The 22000-nt window shown below is 52.7% G+C and overlaps 1 protein-coding gene across 1 annotated transcript; it reads left to right on the plus strand.

Annotated features, from left to right (window-relative positions):
• The first annotated feature begins 3907 nt into the window (after positions 1-3907).
• On the plus strand, positions 3908-17444 carry CIDEA (cell death inducing DFFA like effector a). Its single transcript, XM_084887349.1, has 5 exons — positions 3908-4023; positions 9821-9965; positions 10999-11145; positions 16156-16337; positions 16977-17444. The coding sequence occupies exons 1-5, from the start codon at positions 3986-3988 to the stop codon at positions 17122-17124; spliced, it is 660 nt and encodes a 219-aa protein (XP_084743475.1). The 5' UTR covers positions 3908-3985; the 3' UTR covers positions 17125-17444.
• Positions 17445-22000: the final 4556 nt, after the last annotated feature.

Raw genomic sequence — 22000 nt, forward strand, 5'->3', positions numbered from 1 at the left:
AAAATCAATAAAAAAACATTTTTTTTAAATATGCAGAAATAAGCTTAGAAGGTTGGGAAAGTTTCTTTGAGCTTAGGGGGGTATGTTCTCTGTAATGTAGCCCCACACCTGAGAAGCAGTTTCCGGATCAGTACTCCCCTCCTGGCTGGGAGCCGGAGGCCAGCTGTCCATCCCCTGCACGGTAGCCATCTTCACTCCGGGCTGGGCCCGGTGAGCCAGCCTGCCCCTCACAGGAGTTGATCCTCCCCTGTGCCTTTTTATAGATGGAATCTGAGGCTGCGTGAGGTCACCCTGCCGGAATGAGGTAAAGCCGGGCTAGGAACCCGGTCTCTGTGCTCCAGAGCATGCACGCTGCCAATCACTGGCCAGGACTCTGGGAGGACGGAGGAGGCCCTGCCTTGGAGAAGGGGCCAAGCCAACGGCAGCATCCGCTCCACAGACAGCTGCAGGGGGCCGGAAGGTCAGCGGGCTGGGAGTCGTCCCGCAGGCGCCCTGTCAGCAATCGATGGCCAAATGTAGCACAAAATCTGTCCCCAAGATCTCTAATCTCGGTGGCACTGGAGCACAGTAGCTGCTGAATAAAGGTGCACTAAGTGCTGCTGAATAAGGAAGGAGTCTGTGTGAGAGCCAGAAGATGGGCGTGGGCTGGAAAGGCGCCCTCCCAGCACAGCTCCTCTTCACCCTTTTCCTTGTGGCCGTTGGTTGGAGCACAACATGCCCTGTCCCCTCTCCCCTCCAGACACCTTCCTGGACTGAACCACCCACGCATATGGAGCAGGAGCAGGCAGGGAGCTGGCTGGCCTTGGCGTCAGCTCTGGCCTCTCCCCAAGCACCAGGCACACATCTGCGTGTGGCCCACAGGCCCCTGTGTCCTTCTTCACATCTCTGTCCAGGGAGGCCCACAGGCCCACCCGTCCTTCTCCGCATCTTTGCTGAGTGTGGTCCACAGGCCTACAGCTTTCAACATAATCTCAGTCCCAACTACGGACTCGTTTTCCCACCTGTATTTGTCATCTTAATGAAGGCATGCCCCCTCTTCCGTTACCCAAACTGGAGGTATCAGAGTTGCTTAGCAGCTTCCCTGCTTACTCGTCACCACATCCTACAAAACCTCTCCTAGCTCCTTGCTCCTCTCTATGCCCCTGTGAGTGCCCCGGTCTGAATCTGGGCTCTTTTACTCGGATCACCTGCAGGCTTCCTCAGATGTCCTTCTCAGATCTATGTCTCCACAGGCCCCTGCCTTCCTGGCTCATTCCCCACCGAGAGCAACCCCCACCGTGTGTTCAGGCCTATACAGGTTTGCTCCAACGTGGCTGCCTCCCTGGTTCCTACCATTCTCCTCCAGAACCCCCTACACCCACCCAGAACCCCCAATCCCACACAGCCCTTCTAGACATGCCATCACTGTCTGTGCCTCTGGTCTTCTGGAAAGCAGTGCAGAACAGTCACAACCACCCCACACACCATTCACCTCACTCATCCTTGGCCCTTCCCCAACACCTCTTAGCAAAATCAATTACTTGCTCTTCCCTTTGCAATTTGCATTCATATGTTACTGCTAACATAGGACCTCATTCATTCATTCAGCCACTAACAAGCCTTCTAGCAGCTGAGGCCGCTCTAGGCCCTAGGAATAAGTGAACGAATAGCACCCATTGCCCTGGTTGCTTAGTGGTGTGTGAATCGTCTGTGATCTTGACCGTCACTGCTCCAGGTCTAATACACTGCATCTCAGGCATGGATATGCTGCCTTATCCATCAGGTGTCAACAAATCAGAATGGTTGGGGAGCTTCGCTACAGACTATTGGGCGCTACTAGATAATTTTTATTTCGTTAGAAGTAATAATGTCACTACAGTGTATAGTATATATTTCTCCGGAGATGCAAGTTAAAGGACTTTATGTGAAGGGGTTCAAATAAAAATATACATAAAAAGTAAGCAAATATGTCGGAATGTTAACAGTGGTTGGATCCAGGCACTGGGTGTAAGGGGTGCTCATGTAATGTCTTTATATTTGAAAATGTTCACAATAAGAGGTTTTTTTAAAAGGTGCATTGACTTGAATTGACTGGATCTATTTTCTCATCTACCCTATCAAATTGGGGGAGGGGGAGTATCTTAGCCTGATCCGCCTGCTCTAACAGAACACTGTAGACAGGGTGGCCTGCAAACAACAGGAATGTATGGCTCACAGCTCTGGAGGCTGACAGTCCCAGCCCAGGTGCCAGCATAGGCGGGGCTGGTGGACACTCCTCTAGGTCACCGCTGGCTGTCTCCTCACCATGTCCTCCTGTGGCTGAAGTGCCGAGGACCTCTCTGCAGCCACTTTTAAAAGGTGCCATTCCCATTCCTGAGGGCTCCACCCTCAAGACTTAAGCACCTCCCAGAGGCCCCACCTTCTACTGCTATGACCTTGGGCCTTGGGATTGGAGCGGGAGTGGGGAACACAAACCTCAGGCCACAGCAGGGTGTCCGTGGGGGGGCAGCTGACACTCCGCATCCAGCCCTCGTGGCTCTGGGCAGGAAATGCCCCCCCAAGAGCCCTGGAGCTGGGCGGTTCCCAGCAGGCCCCTGGAGGCCCAGGATTCTGGGAGGAAACTGCTTTTGGCTTTAACATTCCTGCAAGTCCAATGAGGCCTGTTGGCACCGTGACCCTGACGGGGAAGAAGTGTGTGCCTGTTTCCGAGAGTTCAGTGCCGGAGCAGGAAAAGCAGGAGTGGGCACGGTGTAAGCGATAAGTCAGTGAGCCAAAACCAAGCTGCGTGGGGAGAAGTGAGCTCAGAGAGCACGGCTCACCATAGGCTCACCATAGGCAGGCGGTGCTAGGACCCATGGAGCCAGTCACTTGCTTATGTGCGGGAGGTCTGCATCTTTTTTTTTTTTTTAATATATTTTTATTGATTTTTTTATAGAGAGGAAGAAAGAGGGATAGAGTTAGAAACATCGATAAGCTGCCTCCTTGCACATGCCTACTGGGGATGTGCCCGCAACCAAGGTACATGTCCTTGACCAGAATCATACCTGGGACCCCTCAGTCCGCAGGCCGATGCTCTATCCACTGAGCCAAACCGGTTTCAGCCAGGTCTGCATCTTTTCAAGGGCAGGAACGAAGGGTCTTTTCCAACCCTTAACTGCTCAGGAGACTTCTGCCTCGCTGTTGTCATTAAGGGCTCTATTGGATCCCCGAGAAGCGCCACCCCTACCCGCCTTCTCCAGAGATCTGAAACTCGCAGAACTGTACCTCCCAAAGGGACATCTGTGCAAGAAGGAGATGGATAACCCGCCCCCCCCCCCTCAAGCCCTGGCTCGGTTCCCTCTTTCCTTCCTTACTCTGAGCAAGCCCCTTGCCTTCAGCTAAAAGATTGTCCATGAAGCCCACACGGTTCCATTACTCCTTCGTTCTGGATGCCCTTCTCACTGCCCCGGGATGTCCAGAGGCTGCCGGAGGCGACCTAAGGGGAGGGAAGGAAGCCAAGGCGCCTCCAGTGTGTCCGAGGTCTGCAGCAAGGTCCTCAGCTCTGCAAGGAGCTTAGAACCGCGCGTGGGGGCCCGGGCCCAGCGCTGGCTGTACGCGGCCTGGGGGTCCCTTTCCGCGCCTGCGGCCGGGTTTGCACAGCGCCTCCGACTTCCCGCAGCCCAGGCCGCCCTGTCGGGGCTGAGGATGCCCTCCGCGGCCCCAGCCTCCGGAAAGCGCAGACACACAGGCCCACGCGCGGCCAGCAAGGGGCCAGGGAGCATCGCGGGTCCGGGGTGGCCGGCGCCGTCCCCCGCGGGGCCGCGGGAGCCGCTCCCTGGAGGGGCCGAGAGGTCTGGGCCCGGCGCGCTCCCAGGTGGCTGAGCTGCGACCTTCGGCGGAGGCCAGGCCATTGCCAAGGCCGCGCCCTCGTGGCCAGACCGGGCGGGGCGGGGCGGGGCGGGCGGCGGCGGCGGAGCTTTAAGAGGCGGTGCGCCCCGGGGAAGGCCGCTGCCGCCGGCGCCGAGCGATGGAGATGGCCCGGGACTACGCGGGAGCCCTCATCAGGCGAGTCCCGCGTCCGCAGGCTGAGCCCCGCGCAGGGAGCCCCGCGCCCGGGGCGCCCCGCAGGCTCCTTTCCCGGCACCCCGTGAGCCCTCATCCCCTCCCCTCCGCGACCTCTCCTCCATACAGCCCACGCGCCCTCATCCCCGCGCTCCCCAGACCCCGGCTCCGCGCATGCCCGCTCCCCGGGCGTCCCCCGCCTCCAGCCGCGATGCCAGCTGCGGCCCCGGTGCGCGGGCGGCCGCCGAACAGGTGGCGGCGGGCAGCGCGCGGGCGGCCGCGTCTCCTGCCTTAGCTGCGGGCACCGGGAGGGCGCCGTCCCGGGACCCAGGGAAACACTCCCGCCGCGGTGCGCGGGGCAGGGCTGCTGGGGCTGGGGCGTGGGGAGGAGCGCTGGCCGGGCGCTCGGCGGCTCCGGCGGCTCCGGCGGCCCAGAGAGCTGGGGTGTGGGGAGAGCGCGGCTGTGGCTCCAATTGGGGGGGGGGCGGGGGGGGACTGGCTGGCCCCCCGCTCCCCTGGCCCCCCGCTCCTGGCCGGGCTCCACTCCTTTCCCTGTCTTGGGTTTCTTTTCACATCCGGACATACAAACCAATCCTTGCTGCTAAATCCTAAAGATTCTGCGTGGCGGTAGCTTTTATACATTTAGAGGAGAGATCATGTTTCTCCGAAGATTTAAAGTTTTTTAAAGAGGATGGAGAAAGCCTTGCGGACGGATGTTAACACGCGGGTTTTCAGAGATAATGGGGATGTTAACACGCGGGTTTTCAGAGATAATGGGGATGTTAACACGCAGGTTTTCAGAGATAACGGGTCCCATTTGTGCCGAGGGGTAAGGGCAGGCTGAGGGAAAGGGAAGGGAGAATGGCTTTACAAAACCAGCCTGACCCAGAGGCTCCGAACCTGGGTCCTCACGCAGCTGTGTGTAATCCTGACGGTTATAGAAACAGCTGCCCAGATGTGCGGGCGGTCAGTCTGCCCTGTGCTGGCCTTCTCTTAAAACAAACAGACAGATAACAAAAAGGGAAGTTACGTGGTGGGATCCCCGGGCCGTGAGAAACAGACCTGCCTCAGGCATCTTCCCTAACGTGGTGTAAACATGCAGGTGAAGCCCTCTGCTTCTCGCCTGTCTGTCTTCTCTCCCCAGCGCCACCCACCCACACTCCCGCTCCCAGACCTAACAACTGGGAACAGTGTGGAGTGAATCCTCCAAGCCTTTCTCCCAGGAGCATCCAAACACCCACTCTCCAAGTTCCTCGGGGCGCTGGGGAGCTGGTGGGCTGTGCTAGGGGTGGGTGAGAGGGTGCTGGCATCGCCTGGGGCAGGCAGAGGCCACACCTGCAGAGCTGGGGCTGGCCCTGCCCTTGCCCTGACCCCGGCCGCAGGGTCCCCAGACCCAAAATGAATCTGTGTGAGGTCCCCACTGGGCCAGGTGTGTGGTGGGGGCCACTGGCTTATAAAACATTGGCAAATCAGAGCACCAGGAAATAGCTTATCTCCTGAAACATGTTCCCGCTGAGCTTGGCAGGCTCTCGCTGGGACTGGCTACTTGTTGCCATAGTTCTTGGGACTCAACCTGCTTCCCAATCGAGCTACCATAATTCTTTGGAATCGACCTGCTTCCAAACTAAACAGGAAGGAACCCAGCTGTGATGCTTGTTGAAAGGAACACACTTTTCTTCCTGGTCCTTCTGAAGAGCCATGGAGCCAGGTGGCTGCCCCATATGTAACCACGGTCTCGCAGGACCTCCTCTCAATGCACCTTCATTTCAACTAGCTGGTAGAAGGTGGTCCAACTCTGTCTTTGTCAGCAAATAGCCGAATTTTGCCAAGTAAGGAACCTAATCACACCTTCTTCAAAGATCAGCTATGTGTAGGCAATGATCAGTTCTTAATGATCAATTATAGTAGCCAGTCATTATTAGTTCCTTAACCCCGGGGCAATCACTAAGGCTGCTGTCAGAATGAAAGCAGCCTGCAGTCTCGTAGTCTGGACTTCAAGGATGTCTGCAGTGTGTGCTGTCGCAGAGAAAGCCCGCCCTGTCTCTGTGTCTGTCCGTGATAACATTCATGCCAACGCTGACGTTCTCCTAAAGCTGATGTACCATGGTTTGTGCAGAATCGCTGATTTTGTAGCTGTTTTAGGACATCTTTCCTTTTCTTGAACAAGGAGCTCTCTGTCCAGCTGCCACTGCAGTACAAACTTCTGCCACAGCGGTCTCAGGGTCAGAAGGAAGGCACCGAGTTTCCTGCAAGGACATTTCTTCCGCTCACGGAGGCCTCGCCAGAGCCAACCGAGACTTCCCGCCTCATTCCTCTGCGTTCCTCTGTTTGCCCTCAACACCTCCCTTCTTAACACTGGCTTGGCCGTAGTACTCAGCCTGTCTGGGCTTCACTACTTCATACGGATTCCTCTTTTCCCGCCGAGCAGCGAAGTGTGGGGTTCCCTCAGTCATTGTCTCCCTCTGAATAGTTCCTGGGCAGTGTCTTACCCTCATCACTGCTGACACCAAAGTGTTTCTCTCTGGCCGTGAGAAACCTTGTTCCTGGGTCTGCCTTCTCCTCCGGTGCTTTCAGAATGAACAGCAATCCATGGGTGCCACAGAAAGACTCTGTCTTGGGGCCTGTGGGGTTCAGCTTTGTTTTACTGGAGTCGAGTTCACATCCACGGTCCGTGTGTCTGTTGCTCTATTTCACACACTTGGGTACGTTGAGGGCCTCAGTTCCCTTGAGGAAAAACCCGAAGACTCTCTGTCTTCCTCACTTCGGGAAGATATGTCCCTTCATTCACAGTTTCCAAGATGAATTCTATGAAGTCTGGCTTCTCTTATGGACTTGATTTCTCCGAAATGATCTATTTCCTTGAACAGCAGAGCATATTTCCTGGTGTGTGTGTTTCCTCTTAGTCCGCTGTTTCCCTTCCTGCTTCCTATGACTGCCCAAGCTGTCCCAGGGGCGCGAGGTGACCGAGGCATGCTGAACCTGAAAGCAGAATTCTCAGGCTGCTAGTGCTCGCGTTTCAACATTGACATATTAAGAAACTGAGGGGGGGGGGGGGGGTGGCAACGTATTGTAGGCCTTGTGTTACTGGCCAGGGACGTAAATTGTTCTACTGAGAGAGAACCAAAAATGAGCTAGATTAATATACAGGGTGGGGCAAAAGCGGGGTTGTAATTGTTTGTATGGAAAGTAATACAACAATAAATAATAATGCAAGAATACACTCTGTTTCCCGTGCTCACAACTGTAAACCTACCTCTGCCCCACCCTGAGTGTCTTTGCTCATGTGGTAGCTGATTCACCCTGCTGTCCATTTAGCTGCAGCAGATAAGCACTCCTGTAGTATTTGTTAAGTAGGTTGAATGTGTGTAAAATTTCAGTTAACCCCTTTTTACGTTGTATATAAGACAGCCTTGATTTTTGTATAAGTTGGCACATCAAATCGCTCACCCAGTTCCTTGAAAAGAGGGGAAGGATTTCATTTTCGTGTCTTCAAACATTTTTTTATATGTGCTCTCTAAGCCTTCTCTCCAACAATGACCCAGTTCTTGTGTAACAGGTAAGAAGCACAATAGCTTGTATGTTGTTTTAATAAATCAAGGATGACTATCTCGAGGGCAGCGTGAAGAGGGAGGACCAGAAGGGACTGCCAGTTCTTGCCTTGTCAGAAGCTAAAAGACAACAAGAACTTGGTATGATTAGCTGTGCTAGGTCCCTGGAGCATCGGAGCTCACTAAGGTGTGAGCGTTTGTGTCCTATGGGGAGATATGGGACCATAACAACGAGGTCAGAGCTGTTCGCACCCACAAGACGTGCCATTGGCCACCAGGGCCGGGACCTAACCTTCCAAGACGTGAACTTTGTTCTCCCATGTCTCTGATTTTGTCCCAGCCTGTCTTTTACTCAGTGACTAGGTCATGTGCCAGCAGGGGGCGAGGTGCTGTGGGGAAATAAAAAATGTACAAACAGACTCTGCTCTCAGTTGGCAGAGATTCTAGAAGGCCTCATGGGCAATGGCAATGACTGGCCACTTTGAGTGAGAAGAAGCTTGCCGGTGAGGGTCCAGGGTCCCCCCTGCTGTAGGAGGGCTTGTACCTGGCAGGGCAGACCATGGTGGGAAAGCACAGCTGGATTTGAAGCCCCATGCTAGCACGTTCCAATTCTGATCTTACTAATTTCTTTCTTTAAAATATATTTTTATTGATTTCAGAAAGGAAAGAGAGAGATATAGAAACATCATTGATGAGAGGAATCATTGATCAGCTGCCTCCTGCCTAAGCCCCCATGAAGATCAAGCCTGCAACCCGGGCATGTGCCCTGACCAGGAATCGAAGCATGACTTCCTGGTTCATAGATCAATGCTCAACCACTGAGCCACGCCAGCCGGGCTGATCTTATTAATTCCTTAATGTCCTGAGCCTCCGTTTTCCTCACCTGTAATGCTTGTCCTGTAGAGCTGTTAGGCAATGAGCTAAAGTATATAGTATCTGGCACAGAGTGGAACGTGTGTCTTTCTCTCTCTCCTTCTCACAGGACTTAGCCAGTGAGTTTAAGCTTCAGATGCGATGTTTAGGTTGAGAACAAAGCCAGGCTCTAAAGGTAAAGCAAAATATGGATCATCCCCGCCGCCCTGCCCTCTGCAGCATCAGCTCAGCAGAATGTGGCATGTTGTTCATCGTGTTGCGTAACCCAGGGACCTGGTTTAACTCCTGAGAATCAGGGCAAAGGTTCGGAGGCTGAGGCCAGGCCCACTGCTGCCTGGGCTCCGGCTCTGACTTTCTCAGGGTCTCTTGTCCTTCTGATGGGGAGCCCCCACAGAGACCCTGACCGGGCACCATCCCTCGCAGTTGCTCCCCGGAAACAGAGGATGCAGAGGCTCTGGTGGCCTAAAGGGAGAAGGGCTGAGGGGGTGGACTGGGAACCCTGCCTCCTTCCAGCTCTTCCTCTCCTGCTTCTGACTGATGCTTAGTGCTTGAGGCCTGAAGTTCAGAGAGATGACGTCCCACTTCTTCCTTAGTAAGTGGGTGTCCCTGAGAAGCCACTCTGAGCCTCGGTTTTCTCACCTGAGAAGTGGGTAATATTAGCAGGTGCTCAGATACGAGCACTGATGAGGCACTAATGCGATGCTGGCTGGGTTTATTTCAGGCCCAATGCCTGCTAATAATCCAGGCTGTTTCCAGAATGCCAGGTTGCCGATGAGGCATCGGGAGGAAGCAGGACACTCGCTCACAGAGGCCCCTCCTGAAACTGCGGGTTTAACTGCAGGGACTTAACTGACAACGTTGGAAAACTGGTTTCTTACGATACAACCAGTTTTTCATAGAGCAACTTACTTGGTGCGCCACTGAACTTCCACTTGTGTTCATTTACAGAACTTCAGTTTAGACAACATACTGCGTAAAAGCTCTCCGCCTCGCTCTAAGCTGGGTATCATGGGGGATGCAACAAAGAAGGCTTTGTCCGTAAAGAAATGCAATCTAGTTGGGGAAATAAAACACAGATAAATAAATGACTGTGTGTGTGGGTGTCTCTTTAGAGTAGGGGTGTCGAACTCAATCAGAGAAGGGGCCAAAATCTAAAATCCAGCCTAAATCGTGGGCTGAATGGTTTACTGAACAGTCATAAACTGACAATGTCATAAACTGACAGCAGAGTGCAGTGATGACAGCGCGGTGCGGGCCACATTGCAAGGCCTGGCGGGCTGGATTTGGCCCGCGGGCCTTGTGTTTGACACATGTGCTTTAGAGACTCTCTGAAAAAGTAATGTCCAATATATTTTTTTAATTTTCTTCTCCATTTCCAGGCCCCTGACTTTCATGGGCTCACAAACCAAGAAAGTCCTCCTCACTCCCCTCATGCAGTCCCCTCGCCCCTTCCGAGTCTCCAACCACAACCGAAGCAGCCGGCGGGGAGTGATGGCCAGCAATCTGAAGGATCTGCTCACCAAGGTACCACCAGTGCTGTGCCTCCCGCCTGTGCTCAGAGGGCCCAGGCTCGTGGGCAGGGAACCAGTGCAGAGACGGAAATGTCCATGCCGTGGCCTTGAAAAGCCTAAGGGGGGGCGGGGGGACCATTTCTGAGTGAAAAGGTGAAAGGAAACATTATTGCGTCTTTGTACCATAAGAGATTTAGGCACAGATGCCAAAACCGGTTTGGCTCAGTGGATAGAGTGTCGGTCTGTGGACTGAAGGGTCCCAGGTTCGATTCCGGTCAAGGGCATGTACGTTGGTTGCGGGCACATCCCTGGTGGAGGGTGTGCAGGAGGCAGCTGGTCGGTGTTTCTCTCTCATCGATGTTTCTAGCTCTCTATCCCTCTCCCTTCCTCTCTGTAAAAAAAAAAAAATCAATAAAATATATATTAAAAAAGAGAGAGAGAGAGAGAGATTTAGGAACAGAGACAAAAACCTTAAAAACAGCCATCAGTGGATAATGTGGCTTTATTGACTTGACAAGAGAAAATATAGGGAGGCAGCAGACTTTGGGAATCTGTTTTTTTGTTCTAAAAGCCAGGGAAGAATCATTCCTAAGTGACCTAGATCACCTGATAAGGAAGATTCTCATGGAGGCTTAACCTAGACGCAGGCGTCCGTGCAAAGCAGAAAAGCATGCACCGTGCAGGCTCTGACTAAGAGAGACATTCAGCTGTGCCACGCAAGACCCACGCTCCTTAAATACCACAGGCGCAAGGTTCTTCTTTGTATTGGTCAAAATAAGTAGGCGATTTGAGAAACTATAAGTGTTATGAAATGTAATCATGTATCTCATGTCATTGAAGTCTCTGAAGAAGATAGTCCCCTGGAAAATCTCAACTTCTCCTTTTCCAAGCCAGGACTGAACCATAGACCCCCATCAAGGTCTGTCGTGACCATTAACCTTTTATCTAAACCAGCCAGCGCTGCTGAGACTGTCATGTAAGCCAGGGCTGTGAGTGGTCCAAGCGGAATCCCCGCTCATTCCGTGTCTCTGATGTTGCCCCCGCAGACCCTGGACGCCCTGCTCATCACCAGCGGGCTGGTCACTCTGGTGCTGGAGGAGGACGGCACCGTGGTGGACACGGAGGAGTTTTTCCAGACCTTGGGAGATAACACGCACTTCATGATCTTGGAGAAAGGCCAAAAGTGGACACCGGTAAGCAAGCGCACTCTCATCCAGCTACTGGGTAGACTTCTTCTTACCCACGAAAGTGAGTTCCCTACTTTGGTGCTGACTTGCCCACTTTTAAAATAGATCCTTTCTACTCCCCGAATAACTGGATCTACTGCCCTCAAAGCGATTCTTATAAATATTTCTAGGAAATGTAGCATCTCTGTGGACGTGGGCTGTTTGACTTAAAGCAAATAATTCTGAGGGGCAAGCTTTGGGCAGCAAGTAGCTACGATCCTATTAAAGCCTGTAGATATGGCCCTAACCCGTTTGGCTCGGTTAAAAAAATTTGGATAGAGCGTCGGTCTGCAGACTGAAGGGTCCCAGGTTTGATTCCAGTCAAGGGCATGTACCTTGGTTGCAGGCACATCCCAGTAGGGGGTGTGCAGGAAGCAGCTGATCAATGTTTCTCTTTCATCGATGTTTCTAATTACCTGTCTCTCCTGAGGAGGCCAGCAAGCCAGTGAAATTAGGGGTGTGTGTGTGTGTGTGTGTGTGTGTATGTCTGTGTGAGTAAGAAAGGGACATCCTACGAGGCCACACTTTTTATGGGAGCCAGAATCCTGAAAGGAAAGCAAACACGAAGCTGGCTCTCCCCTCCGGGTGTCTCACCTATGACCCTCCGCTGACCTCAGTGACTCAGGGCTTCGGTTTGATGGCTGCTCAGAGGACAGAAAACAAAGTCTTGGGGGGTAACAGAAAGGGAGTCGGGCTGTATAACAAAGAGGATGTAACGGTTTCTCCTGAGCATCTGGCAGACAGCTGTCCTTACTGCTTATAGGGACTATTGATTCTAAAATCACCCAAGCCGAAAGTTTCATTTACAGAGACCCAAGGAGGAAGCATCAGAGGGAGGAGTTTACTCATTAAATTCTCTTCATTCAAACAGCCTCTCCCAGCAGGTCTACTGATCCAGGGTTTCTGGTCCCTTGTAACCAGCAGAACAAATAGGCTCAGAATAGACATGGACCGAGGCCAATGGTCGGCAAACTCATTAGTAACAGAGCCAAATACCAACAGTACGACGATTGAAATTTCTTTTGAGAGCCAAATTTTTTTAAACTTAAACTCCTTCTAACGCCACTTCTTCAAAATAGACTCACCCAGGCCATGGTATTTTGTGGAAGAGCCACACTCAAGGGGCCAAAGAGCCGCATGTGGCTTGTAAGCCACAGTTTGCCGACCACGGTCCTAGGCCACAGGGAATCTTTGTTCCTAAAGTTCCAACAAACATAAATTTACAATAAAACATAAGGTCTCCAGGCACTGAAAATGAGAGGAAGCAGAAATAACAAAGTCAGGCCTACAAAACCTCAGATGTGGGATCATCAGAGACAGTGTAAAATAGCTATACTTAAAATGTTCAAAAAGATATAAAAAGTAATCTAAAGCAATAAGGAACAAGAAGAAATTTTTTAAAACCAGGTAGACTTGGAAGAATAGATACAATTTCTAGAAACAAAAAAAGATAGCAATTCAAGCAAATGAAAACTCAGGCAGGACTGTAGATGGTGATAAAAGACCTGGAAGATATGTCTACAGGCGGTGCCAATGATGTAACACAAAGAGAGTGGAAAGCTGGAAAGCAGCTGGGGATGTGACTGAGAAGACCTAATATATGCCTATTTGGCACTCTCGGTGTGATATTTTTTTTAAAATAAAACACAATGGACAAACCATTTTTTTAAATGATAAATTCAACTCCATCCAGGATTCTTTTTATCAAAAGGTACTATCAAGGAAGCAAAACAATGAGCCACAAGTGGGAGAAGGTGTTTCCAGATAACCCGACAAAGGATTAGTATTCCACAAATATAAAGGACTCACACAAATCAACAATGAACACAGACAATCCAGTGGAAAAATGGGCAAAAACAGGGACAGGCACAATAAATGGACAACAGAACATAGGGGAACTATGCAACCCCATTGGTGACTAGGAAAACCTAAGTTAAGACCACAACGAGGTACTTTTTTACATCACTATTAGATTGGTATTGTTAGGCTTTGAAACCTTTCCCGTTTTTAAGATATGGAACAATGAACTCTCTTATGCTCTCACCAACTACTATTTAAAACAACTTACTTGCCTTTATCCCATGGAGTTGAACTGAGTAAGTCCATTCCTAGACATAGCCCAGCACAGGATACCCAGCCATGTGCTTCCATGTAAATACACTGAAATAAAGACCCTGTTGGCCCAGCCGGCATTGCTCAGTGGTTAGCGTCAATCTATGATGCAGGAGGTCACAGTTTGATTCCTGGTCAGGGCACATGCCTGGGTTGCAAGCTCGATCCCCAGCGGGTAGAGCATGCAGGAGGCAACCATTCAATGATTTTCTCTCATCGTTTATGTTTCTGTCTCTCTCCCTCTCCCTTTATCTCTGAAATCAATAAAAACATATTTTAAAAATAAATAAAAATAAACACATTGTTGTATAATCATCAGATGGAATACTCCTCTGCTGTGAAAATGCATGAAGTACAGCTACAGACATTTATGTGGATAAATCTCATCAACCATGTTGAGTGGAAACATGGCAGCATACTATATTAAACAAGTGGTCCTCAAACTTTCTTATCTTTCCTTCCACTCAAAAACTAATGAAGATCCAAATAGTTTTATTTCTTCTATCCATAGAACCTACAGATACTCATCGACCAGGGGTTCTCAACTGGGGAGGATGTTGCCCCTCAGGGGGCGTTAGGAAATGTCTGAAAACTCTTGGTGTTTATGACTGGGCAGTGGTATACTACTGGCATCTGGTGGGTAGAGACTAATGATGTGGCTACATATTCTACAATGCACAGGACAGCCTCTAGGATGAAGCCCCGGCGTGGGTGATTGCTGGGATGCCAAGCTAAGTACAGGGCAGTAATAGGGTGTATTGGATACAAATAATGATGGTTCAGGGAGAGACCGGAGCCGTCTTGGTCTAGTAGTGGTTTGTGTGACTTGTGAGCTTGGGTTGGAGTCTTCTCTTCTTTTTCTTCTTCTTCTTTTTCTTATTCATCATCATCATCATATAGATTGAACTGTTTCATCTTTTTTTAATCATAATTCTTTTTTTAATATATTTTATTGATTTCAAAGAGGAAGGGAGAGGGAGAGAGATAGAAAGATCAATGATAAGAGAGAATCATTGATCGGCTGCCTCCTGCACGCCCCCACTGAGGATCCAGCCCACAACTCAGTCATATGCCCTGATGGGCAATTGCACAGGTGACCTCCTGGTTCATAGGTCAGTGCTCAACCACTGAGCCATGCTGGCTGGGCTGGAGCCTTTTCTTGACTTCCACTTTCCACCCATCTTCTCTCAGGGTGGAAATGTGCACCTCCGGCCAATTATAGATCCTATTCCACTTGGAAACGTGTTTTTTTTAACCAGTGAGGCCAGTAGAACTTCCAGCCCAGAAATAGCCACCAGGGGTCTCTGTTCTTCAGTGTAAACGCCTGCAGCCCGTGAGGAAGTAGCTGCTGAAAGCTCAGGAAGAGGTCGGGGGCAGTCATTTCCTCCTTCCTCGGTCAGCAGCACAGGCTGCACAGGTCACCCGCGGATCAGCTTTGTGAGCACATCTTGATTTTGATTTAAGGCCAAGAGTCAAGGAAGACATTTAGGGAAAGTAAGATAAAACCTTCCAAACCGCAGAAAGGGACCCAAGGCAATAAAAAAGAGTTGAGGCAGGATTATAGATGAAAACTCCTTTTGACGCTGTAATCTCGGTTTTTTACAATGTTTCCTAAGTGATGGAGAGTGTGCACCCAAGCAAAGAGGCTGCAGGGCCTCTTGGGCCTGAAACTTTGGGCAACAGCCAGGCTCTCTCCCTGTGCGTGTTCTGTGTGGGAGGAAAGAGTGGCTCCAGCGTGAAGGGCTGGAGTACTTCAAGGAGAACTGGTTTTAACTTCAAATACAGTAGATTATTCTCATTATGAACTTTTAAAAAAATATATTTTGACTTTTTACAGAGAGGAAGAGGGAGGGATAGAGAGTTAGAAACATCGATGAGAGAAAATCATTGATCAGCTGCCTCTTGCACACACGCCCTTAACCGGAATCGAACCTGGGACCTTTCAGTCCACAGGCCGATACTCTATCCATTGAGCCAAGCCGGTTTCAGCTGTTATTATGAACTTAACAGTCATAGCCTCTCCTACTCACAACCCCAGAGGGTCACGTGACTTGGTAACTCTATCGATTCATGTACATTTGATTCCTAAACATGCAAGATCCATGTGAGGGGCAAACCCCCAGGGAGAGTAGCCCCTGGGTCTGGCATTTGTCCCCCGGGACAGCTCTGTTCTCTTGTTTCTTTGTTTGTTTGTTTGTTTTCAAAGCTCTTGGTGGGAAGATTACATGGCAGGGCTGTTTATAAACACTTTTTCCTCTCAAACCAAAGGGTCCACGATGTTTCGGGGAGACTGCGCATGGATACTGTCACCAAACGACTTTCCCCAGGAAGTCAGGGTTCACCCGGGGCTGTGACTGGAAAAGAGGGGGCGCCCTAGGAAAGTCCTCTACTGCCCCTTGTGGTGGCCACGTGACTCTGAGGCTCTCTGCCCAGAAGCCTCTTATCAAATGGAAATAGTGCTGCCTTCTTCTCTTTGAACAGACTGTGTCACCGTCATGAGACTGTCCATGTCAACCAAGTAACGGTGGTCACCCTCAGTGACGCGCGTGAGTGCCTCTCAGCACCATGTGCCAACAGCACGGCCATTCATTGATGGCTGGGTCCTCACTCCGAGGCCCCACCGCCAATCACAGTCACCCGGAGCCACTAACCTCAGCGGGTCCAGGAAGGATGCTTCCTTTCGGGGGTGGGCCTGGTAGCCACATAAGCATGTTGCTCTGCTCAAAGCATTCCTCAGATAATTAGCAGTTTAGTCACCGCCAGATTTTTAAGCCAACAGAGTGGAACCCAGCATAAACCCAGAGGTACAGGACGTGCATGTCACAGTGGGATGCTCCTGACCTGTCTTCCCCCCTTCCTGTCTAGAGCACTAACTACATCGCCGCCCGCCAGCCGCCGAAGAAATCGGGAATAGCCAGGGTCACCTTCGACTTGTACAAGCTGAGCCCCAAGGACTTCATCGGCTGCCTCAACGTGAAGGCCACCATGTATGAGATGTACTCGGTGTCCTACGACTTCCGGTGTACAGGGCTCAAGGCCCTGGTGAGGTAACAGACTTACTTCAGGGTCAGCTGAGGGGTCTGGAAACTGCACACCACCCGTCCCCAGGTGGCCTGTCCCCCACTTGCTCCTCTGCCCTCCCAGGCCCTGCCCCTCAGAGGCTCTGACCTGGCCCGTCCCCGATGGAGTTCACGCTAACTCACATTGACACGCAGCAGTTTAAATCTCACCTCCCTAGAAGTGCCCGGCTAGCTCAGTCGGTAGAGCAAGAGACTCTTAAATCTCAGCCCCCTGCCCATCCCCTCCCCTTCGCATACCCAAGGCCTCCAGCATAAGCAAGCGGCTGGAGGGTAGGATGTAAGTGTCCTCCCAGGAGCATAGTCTGCCTTCTCAGCTCTTTCTGGTCGCTGAACAGCATTTGGAAGAGGCTGGTGGCATGGTAGTCCCAGTCAGCATCATCAGCATCCCCCGGGAGCTCACCAGAAATGCAGAGTTCCAGGTCCTGCTCGGACCTCCCGGGTCCTATAAGTTAGCTAGCCCAGGCGGGATGGGCGGGATGGGCAGGTGGTGGTGTGGAGTGAGCATTGCCTCTCCGGGGGAAAGGGGATGTGAAAAATTCCCACTCCACCTGTTCTTCACTGGCTCAGACCTCCCAGCTGACGCGTGTCCCGTCCCTCCTGCTGCAGGAGCATGCTGCGGTTCCTGTCCCACGCTGCCCAGGCCGTCGGCCACTTCCTCATCTACACAGGCAAGCACATGCTCCACGCGCTGGGGGACTCGGAGGGGCAGAATTCTCCCGGGCTGCGCTCCCGGCATAAATTTACCATCGGATAGGGCTGCACTGTGAGGCGCTCAGCCGGCCTTGACGTATCTGTTCCTTCGCAAACGACGAATTTTGAAGACGCTTCTGTTCACTTATGCCTTATACACACATGTACCTGTCGGCTGTCCATCACTTCTGCCCTGGAGTGGTACCCAGGGGAAAGGAGGGGCCATGCAGCAGGGTGCCCGGAGGAGGAGGGAAGGTGCAGGTGCCCCCTATGGGGAGGGAGGGACCCAAGAGCAGGAATGTCCTGGGTGGCTAAGGAGCAACACCACATGCATTAGGCCCCTTTGACTCCTCACTTCCTGCAATAAACCAATCGCAAGAATTACTTTTAATGTGTATAATACTTCCTGGTGTCTCTTTCATCTTCCAAAATTAATATTATTGATAAAACTTTCATTTAGAAGCAAAACTCAGCCAGAAATCTTTTGCTAACAGATATAACCACTTTTTTTTTGGGGGGGGGGTGTTAATCCTCACTGGAGGATACTTTTTCCATTGATTTTAGAGAGCCTAGAAGGGAGGAGGATGGGGAAGAGAGGAGAGAGAGAGAAACATCGATGTGAGGGAGCCACATCAAATGGTTGCCTCTCCCACGTGCCCAACCAGGACAGGGAACCTGCAACCCAGGTGCAGGCCTTTGACGAAATCGAACCCTTCATCCTTCGGTTCTCAGGCTGATGCTCTACCCACTGAGTCACACCAGCCAAGACAATATAATCACCTTAAAAAAATGCTGTATATGTATTTTTATTGATTTCAGAGAGGAAGGAAGAGGGCGATAGAAACATCAATGAAAATCATTGATCAGCTGCCTCCTGCACACCCCTTACTGGGGATCAAGCCCACAACTCCTGCAAGTGTCCTGACCAGGAATCGAACCTCCTGGTTCATAGGTCAACACTCAACCACAGAACCACACTGGCCGGGGCAATATCACTTTTAAGTCTTTATTAGTACTTGGTGCAGCAGAACAACGAGCTGGTAAGTGTTGCTGTGGGTGTGTGACTTTTAATGTGGGTCCTGAGTGAGCTCAAAGGGACTCAAAAGCTTAGGGATGGTCTTCAAGCAGCACTTTCAGCCTTCTTCTTAAACAAACAAACAAAACAAACAAAACAAACAACTTCCCACCTGGACTGGATGTATGATGCTGGCGGACCATGTCTTCACTCCCTCATGTCACCTGTGCTCTCAGTCGGGACCCTCATTACCAGTGACAGAGCTCTGACGGGGGCTGCCCTAACCGGAGGCAGCCAGGAGGCAGCACCCAGAGCTGCAGGCCCAGCCCGGGGCACTCACACAGGGTGGCAGCAATCTCTTCCTCTCCGTCCCCTGAGCTGGCAGCTGTCAGCATTACCCGCAGGCCCTCCTCAGGACGTCCTGGGCTGCGGCCAGGGGACCCTGCCCCAGCCCCTCGCTGCAGACACTGCAGCTGGTGACACACAGGGACGCACACCGATCCTGCAGACAGGGAAGGCCGGCCCCAACCACACGGGGCTCCCCAAGGAAATGGGGGTGCTGCTACTAGCATAAGGGGAGCAGATGCTAGGAAACAAATCTACCCTGCTCAGATTTGTGGGTTTCCTATTAAGAAATGTTGCCACAGGCCTGCCGGTTTGGCCCAGTGGATGGAGCGTTGGCCTGGGAACTGAAGGATCCCAGGTTCAATTCCGATCAAGGGCACATTCCTGAGTTGTGGGCTCGGTCCTCAGTGGGGCACTTGCAGGAGGCAGACAATTCATGATTCTCTGTCTTCATGGCTGTTTCTATCTCTCTCAACTCTTCCTCTCTGAAATAAAAAAAATAAATAAATAAAAATTTTTTTTAATGTTGCCACAGGCCTGCTGATGTGGCTCAGTGGTTGAGCATCGACCAACCTATGAACCAGGAGGTCACAGTTCCATTCCCAGTCAGGGCACATGACGGGGCTGTGGGCTCGATACCCAGTAGGTGGTGTGCAGAAGGCAACGGGTCAATGCTTCTCTCATCATTGAGGTTTCTCTCTCTCTCCCTCTCCCTTCCTCTCTGAAATCAACTAAAAAGTACGTTTTTTAAAATGTTGCCACAATACCTTTCCCCTTTGCTGGCTGACAGCTCCGACACAGTTAAGACACTACAGGCTGTCCCGGAATCCTGGGGTTCCCTGCACCCCAACCATTTCTGCGGCTCCTGCCCCTGCCACACCTTCCCCAGTGAGGCCAGCTGCTTCCTCCCTGCAAAACCAGCCCGGAGCCCCCCTGTGTCCCGTCCCGCCCAGCCCTGGCCGGCTCGGTGCACCCCCCCTGCTCCTGGGCTGGCTGGGTGCACCCCCCCTGCTCCTGGGCTGGCTGGGTGCACACCCCCTGCTCCTGGGCTGGCTGGGTGCACCCCCCCTGCTCCTGGGCTGGCTGGGTGCACACCCCCTGCTCCTGGGCTGGCTGGGTGCACACCGCCCGCGGGGAGCAGAGGCCGGGACTGGCGGCCCGCGGGCGGGGCAGCGCGGGGACGGTCCAGGGAGGTGCCCGCGGCTCCCTGCAGCCCGGCGGCTGGAGCCCGGCACGGAGTTGCTATATAAGGAGCCGCGGGGAGCCCGCCCGGAGCCGGGACCCAGGCCGGCCGCGCTCCCTCCCGGGCGGGGCTCCGGCTCCGCTGGCGTCACTTCCCCGGAGCCGCATCCCGGCCGGGCCGCCCGGCTTCCAAAAAAGGAAATTTCCCCGAAACCGCCCGGCCTGACTCACCGCCCCCCGCGCCTGCGCTTCCCGCGGGGTCCGGGCCCAGGCCGCCTGGGGGGGGAGGGGGAGGGCGCGGGGGGCCGGGGGTGAAAGGAGAATGAACTCCCATTAGGGGAATTAGTTAATTAGTTCAGAAGGACTTCAAATCTGGGAGCTCCCGAGCCGAGCCAGCCTGGGGGGAGGAAGGTTGGGGGGAGGGAGAAGGGGGAGGGGAGGGGGAGGGAGATGGTGGGGGGCGGGGAGGCCCCTCCAGACTCTGCAGAGCCTGCGGGGCGCCAGGCTCCCGGGCACAGGGCCAGGCGGAGAGGATGCGAAGGCTGGTCCTGCAGCACCAAAGGCTTTGGGGAGCCCTCCGAGGCCCCGGATGGGGGACACGGGCAGACCTGAAACCTGCCCCATTGCAGGAAGGGTCCCGGCGGGTGCTGCTGTCCCCCTCCCGCCTCTGGTTCAGATTAGGCGGGTGCATTCCAAACGTGACACTCTCTGGTGCTAATCTTAGCTTCCCTGCAACCCACATTCAGCCACTGGCTCAGAGGGAGGCGTGGGCCCTGGCTGGGGGGGGGGGGGGGTGGTGGTGGTAAGGGGGTGGCCAACGGGGAGGGGGGCGGGGCTGGCTTCAGCTGCAGGCTCGCCAGCTGGGCTGCCCAGGCGGATCGGATCCGAGAAGGCGCTGGGGCTGATAGGTGGTACCAACAGCTGAGTCCTCCGCTGAGTCCGTGCTGGCGGCATGTCCCTTTCCAGGCCCTCGAGAGGCCAAGTCCCAGAGCTCCACTTCATTGGCTTCCGGGGTCGTCATTCAGAAAACACGGAATTGTTCCCATGAGCTCGGTGTTCGTGACCTTCCAGGTCTGGGTGCTCCTAGATGGTTACCGGTGTGCCCCACATCTCCCGGCGTGGGCTAGATTCAGGGTCACGTTCTGTCGTGCGCAGGGCAGCGAGGACTGGCCTGGCAAGAGCTAAGGGTGTTAAGAATGAGATCTTCTAAAAGCCATTACCTGCCCTGGCTGGTTTGGCTCAGTGGATAGGGCATCAGCCTGCGGACTGAAGGGTCCTGGGTTCCATTCCGGTCAAGGACAGATGCCCAGGCTTCGGGCTCCATCCCTAGTGGTGCAGGAGGCAGCCAATCAATGATTCCCATCATCGATGTTTCTATTGCTCTCTCCCTCTTCCTTCTTCTCTGAAATCAATTAAATATATATATATATATATATATATATATATATATATATATATATATATATATATAAAATAAAAGCCATTACCTCATGGCCAAAGACAGACTCTGGTTAAAATCATCCTGAACAGACTTCCCTGCTACAAGTCTCCTCCTCCATCTATCAAGTTAGGATCAAAATGAAGTGGTTCAGGAATTCCATCCCCAGATAGGTTTTCTCAGCACCGTTTCAAAAAATGTAAACAGAGTAGAGTGCCTTTGCCAGCCTGGCACTCCTCAGCTCTCCACAATTCCCCTCTCCTCCAGCCTGGAGGCCTCTGCCACCTGGGTGGCCCGGGGCCCCAAGCCAATGGCATTGCTGTGCCTTTCTCAGAGGAGAATCAGGAAAACTGGGATCCAGTTCCTCAAGGGACACTCCCCTTCCCCTCACACGGGGCAGCTGCTACTGGTTTTTCTCCTCCACAGAGCCTTAAGGTGGGCATGTCCACCCTTCAGAGTTGCCCCTCTCACAGAGCCACGTAGGCCCTGCCTGTGCGTGGCCCCCCTGGGGCACGGGGCTCCCTTCCTTCAGTGCCTGCACCTGTGGGCCTGTGGCCTTTCTCCGGGGAGGGGCCCAGCCTGCTCACAGCCCAGGAACCAGCTACAGAAGGCCACCAACCTCCTAATCTGAGGAGTGCTGCCCCCCTCAGGACGGCTGTCCTCTGAGATAAACAGCTCATATCTGAAGAAAACTTTGGGCCTTGGCCAGATAGCTCAGTGGGTTAGAGTGTCGTCCTGATACACCAAGGCACATACAAGGGTCAAGCAATGAATGCATAGATAAGTGGAACAACACATCAATGTCTGTCTGTCTGTCTGTCTGTCTCTCTCTCTCTCCCCCTTCCTCTGTCTCTAAAATCAATTTGGGGCTGAAACCACTTTGGCTCAGTGGATAGAGCATCGGCCTGTGGACTGAAGTGTCCCGGGTTCGATTCTGGTCAAGGGCATATACCTTGGTTG

This window comes from Pipistrellus hanaki (genome assembly GCF_964339955.1).
Source record: "Pipistrellus hanaki genome assembly, chromosome: 6".
Lineage (NCBI taxonomy): Eukaryota > Metazoa > Chordata > Mammalia > Chiroptera > Vespertilionidae > Pipistrellus > Pipistrellus hanaki.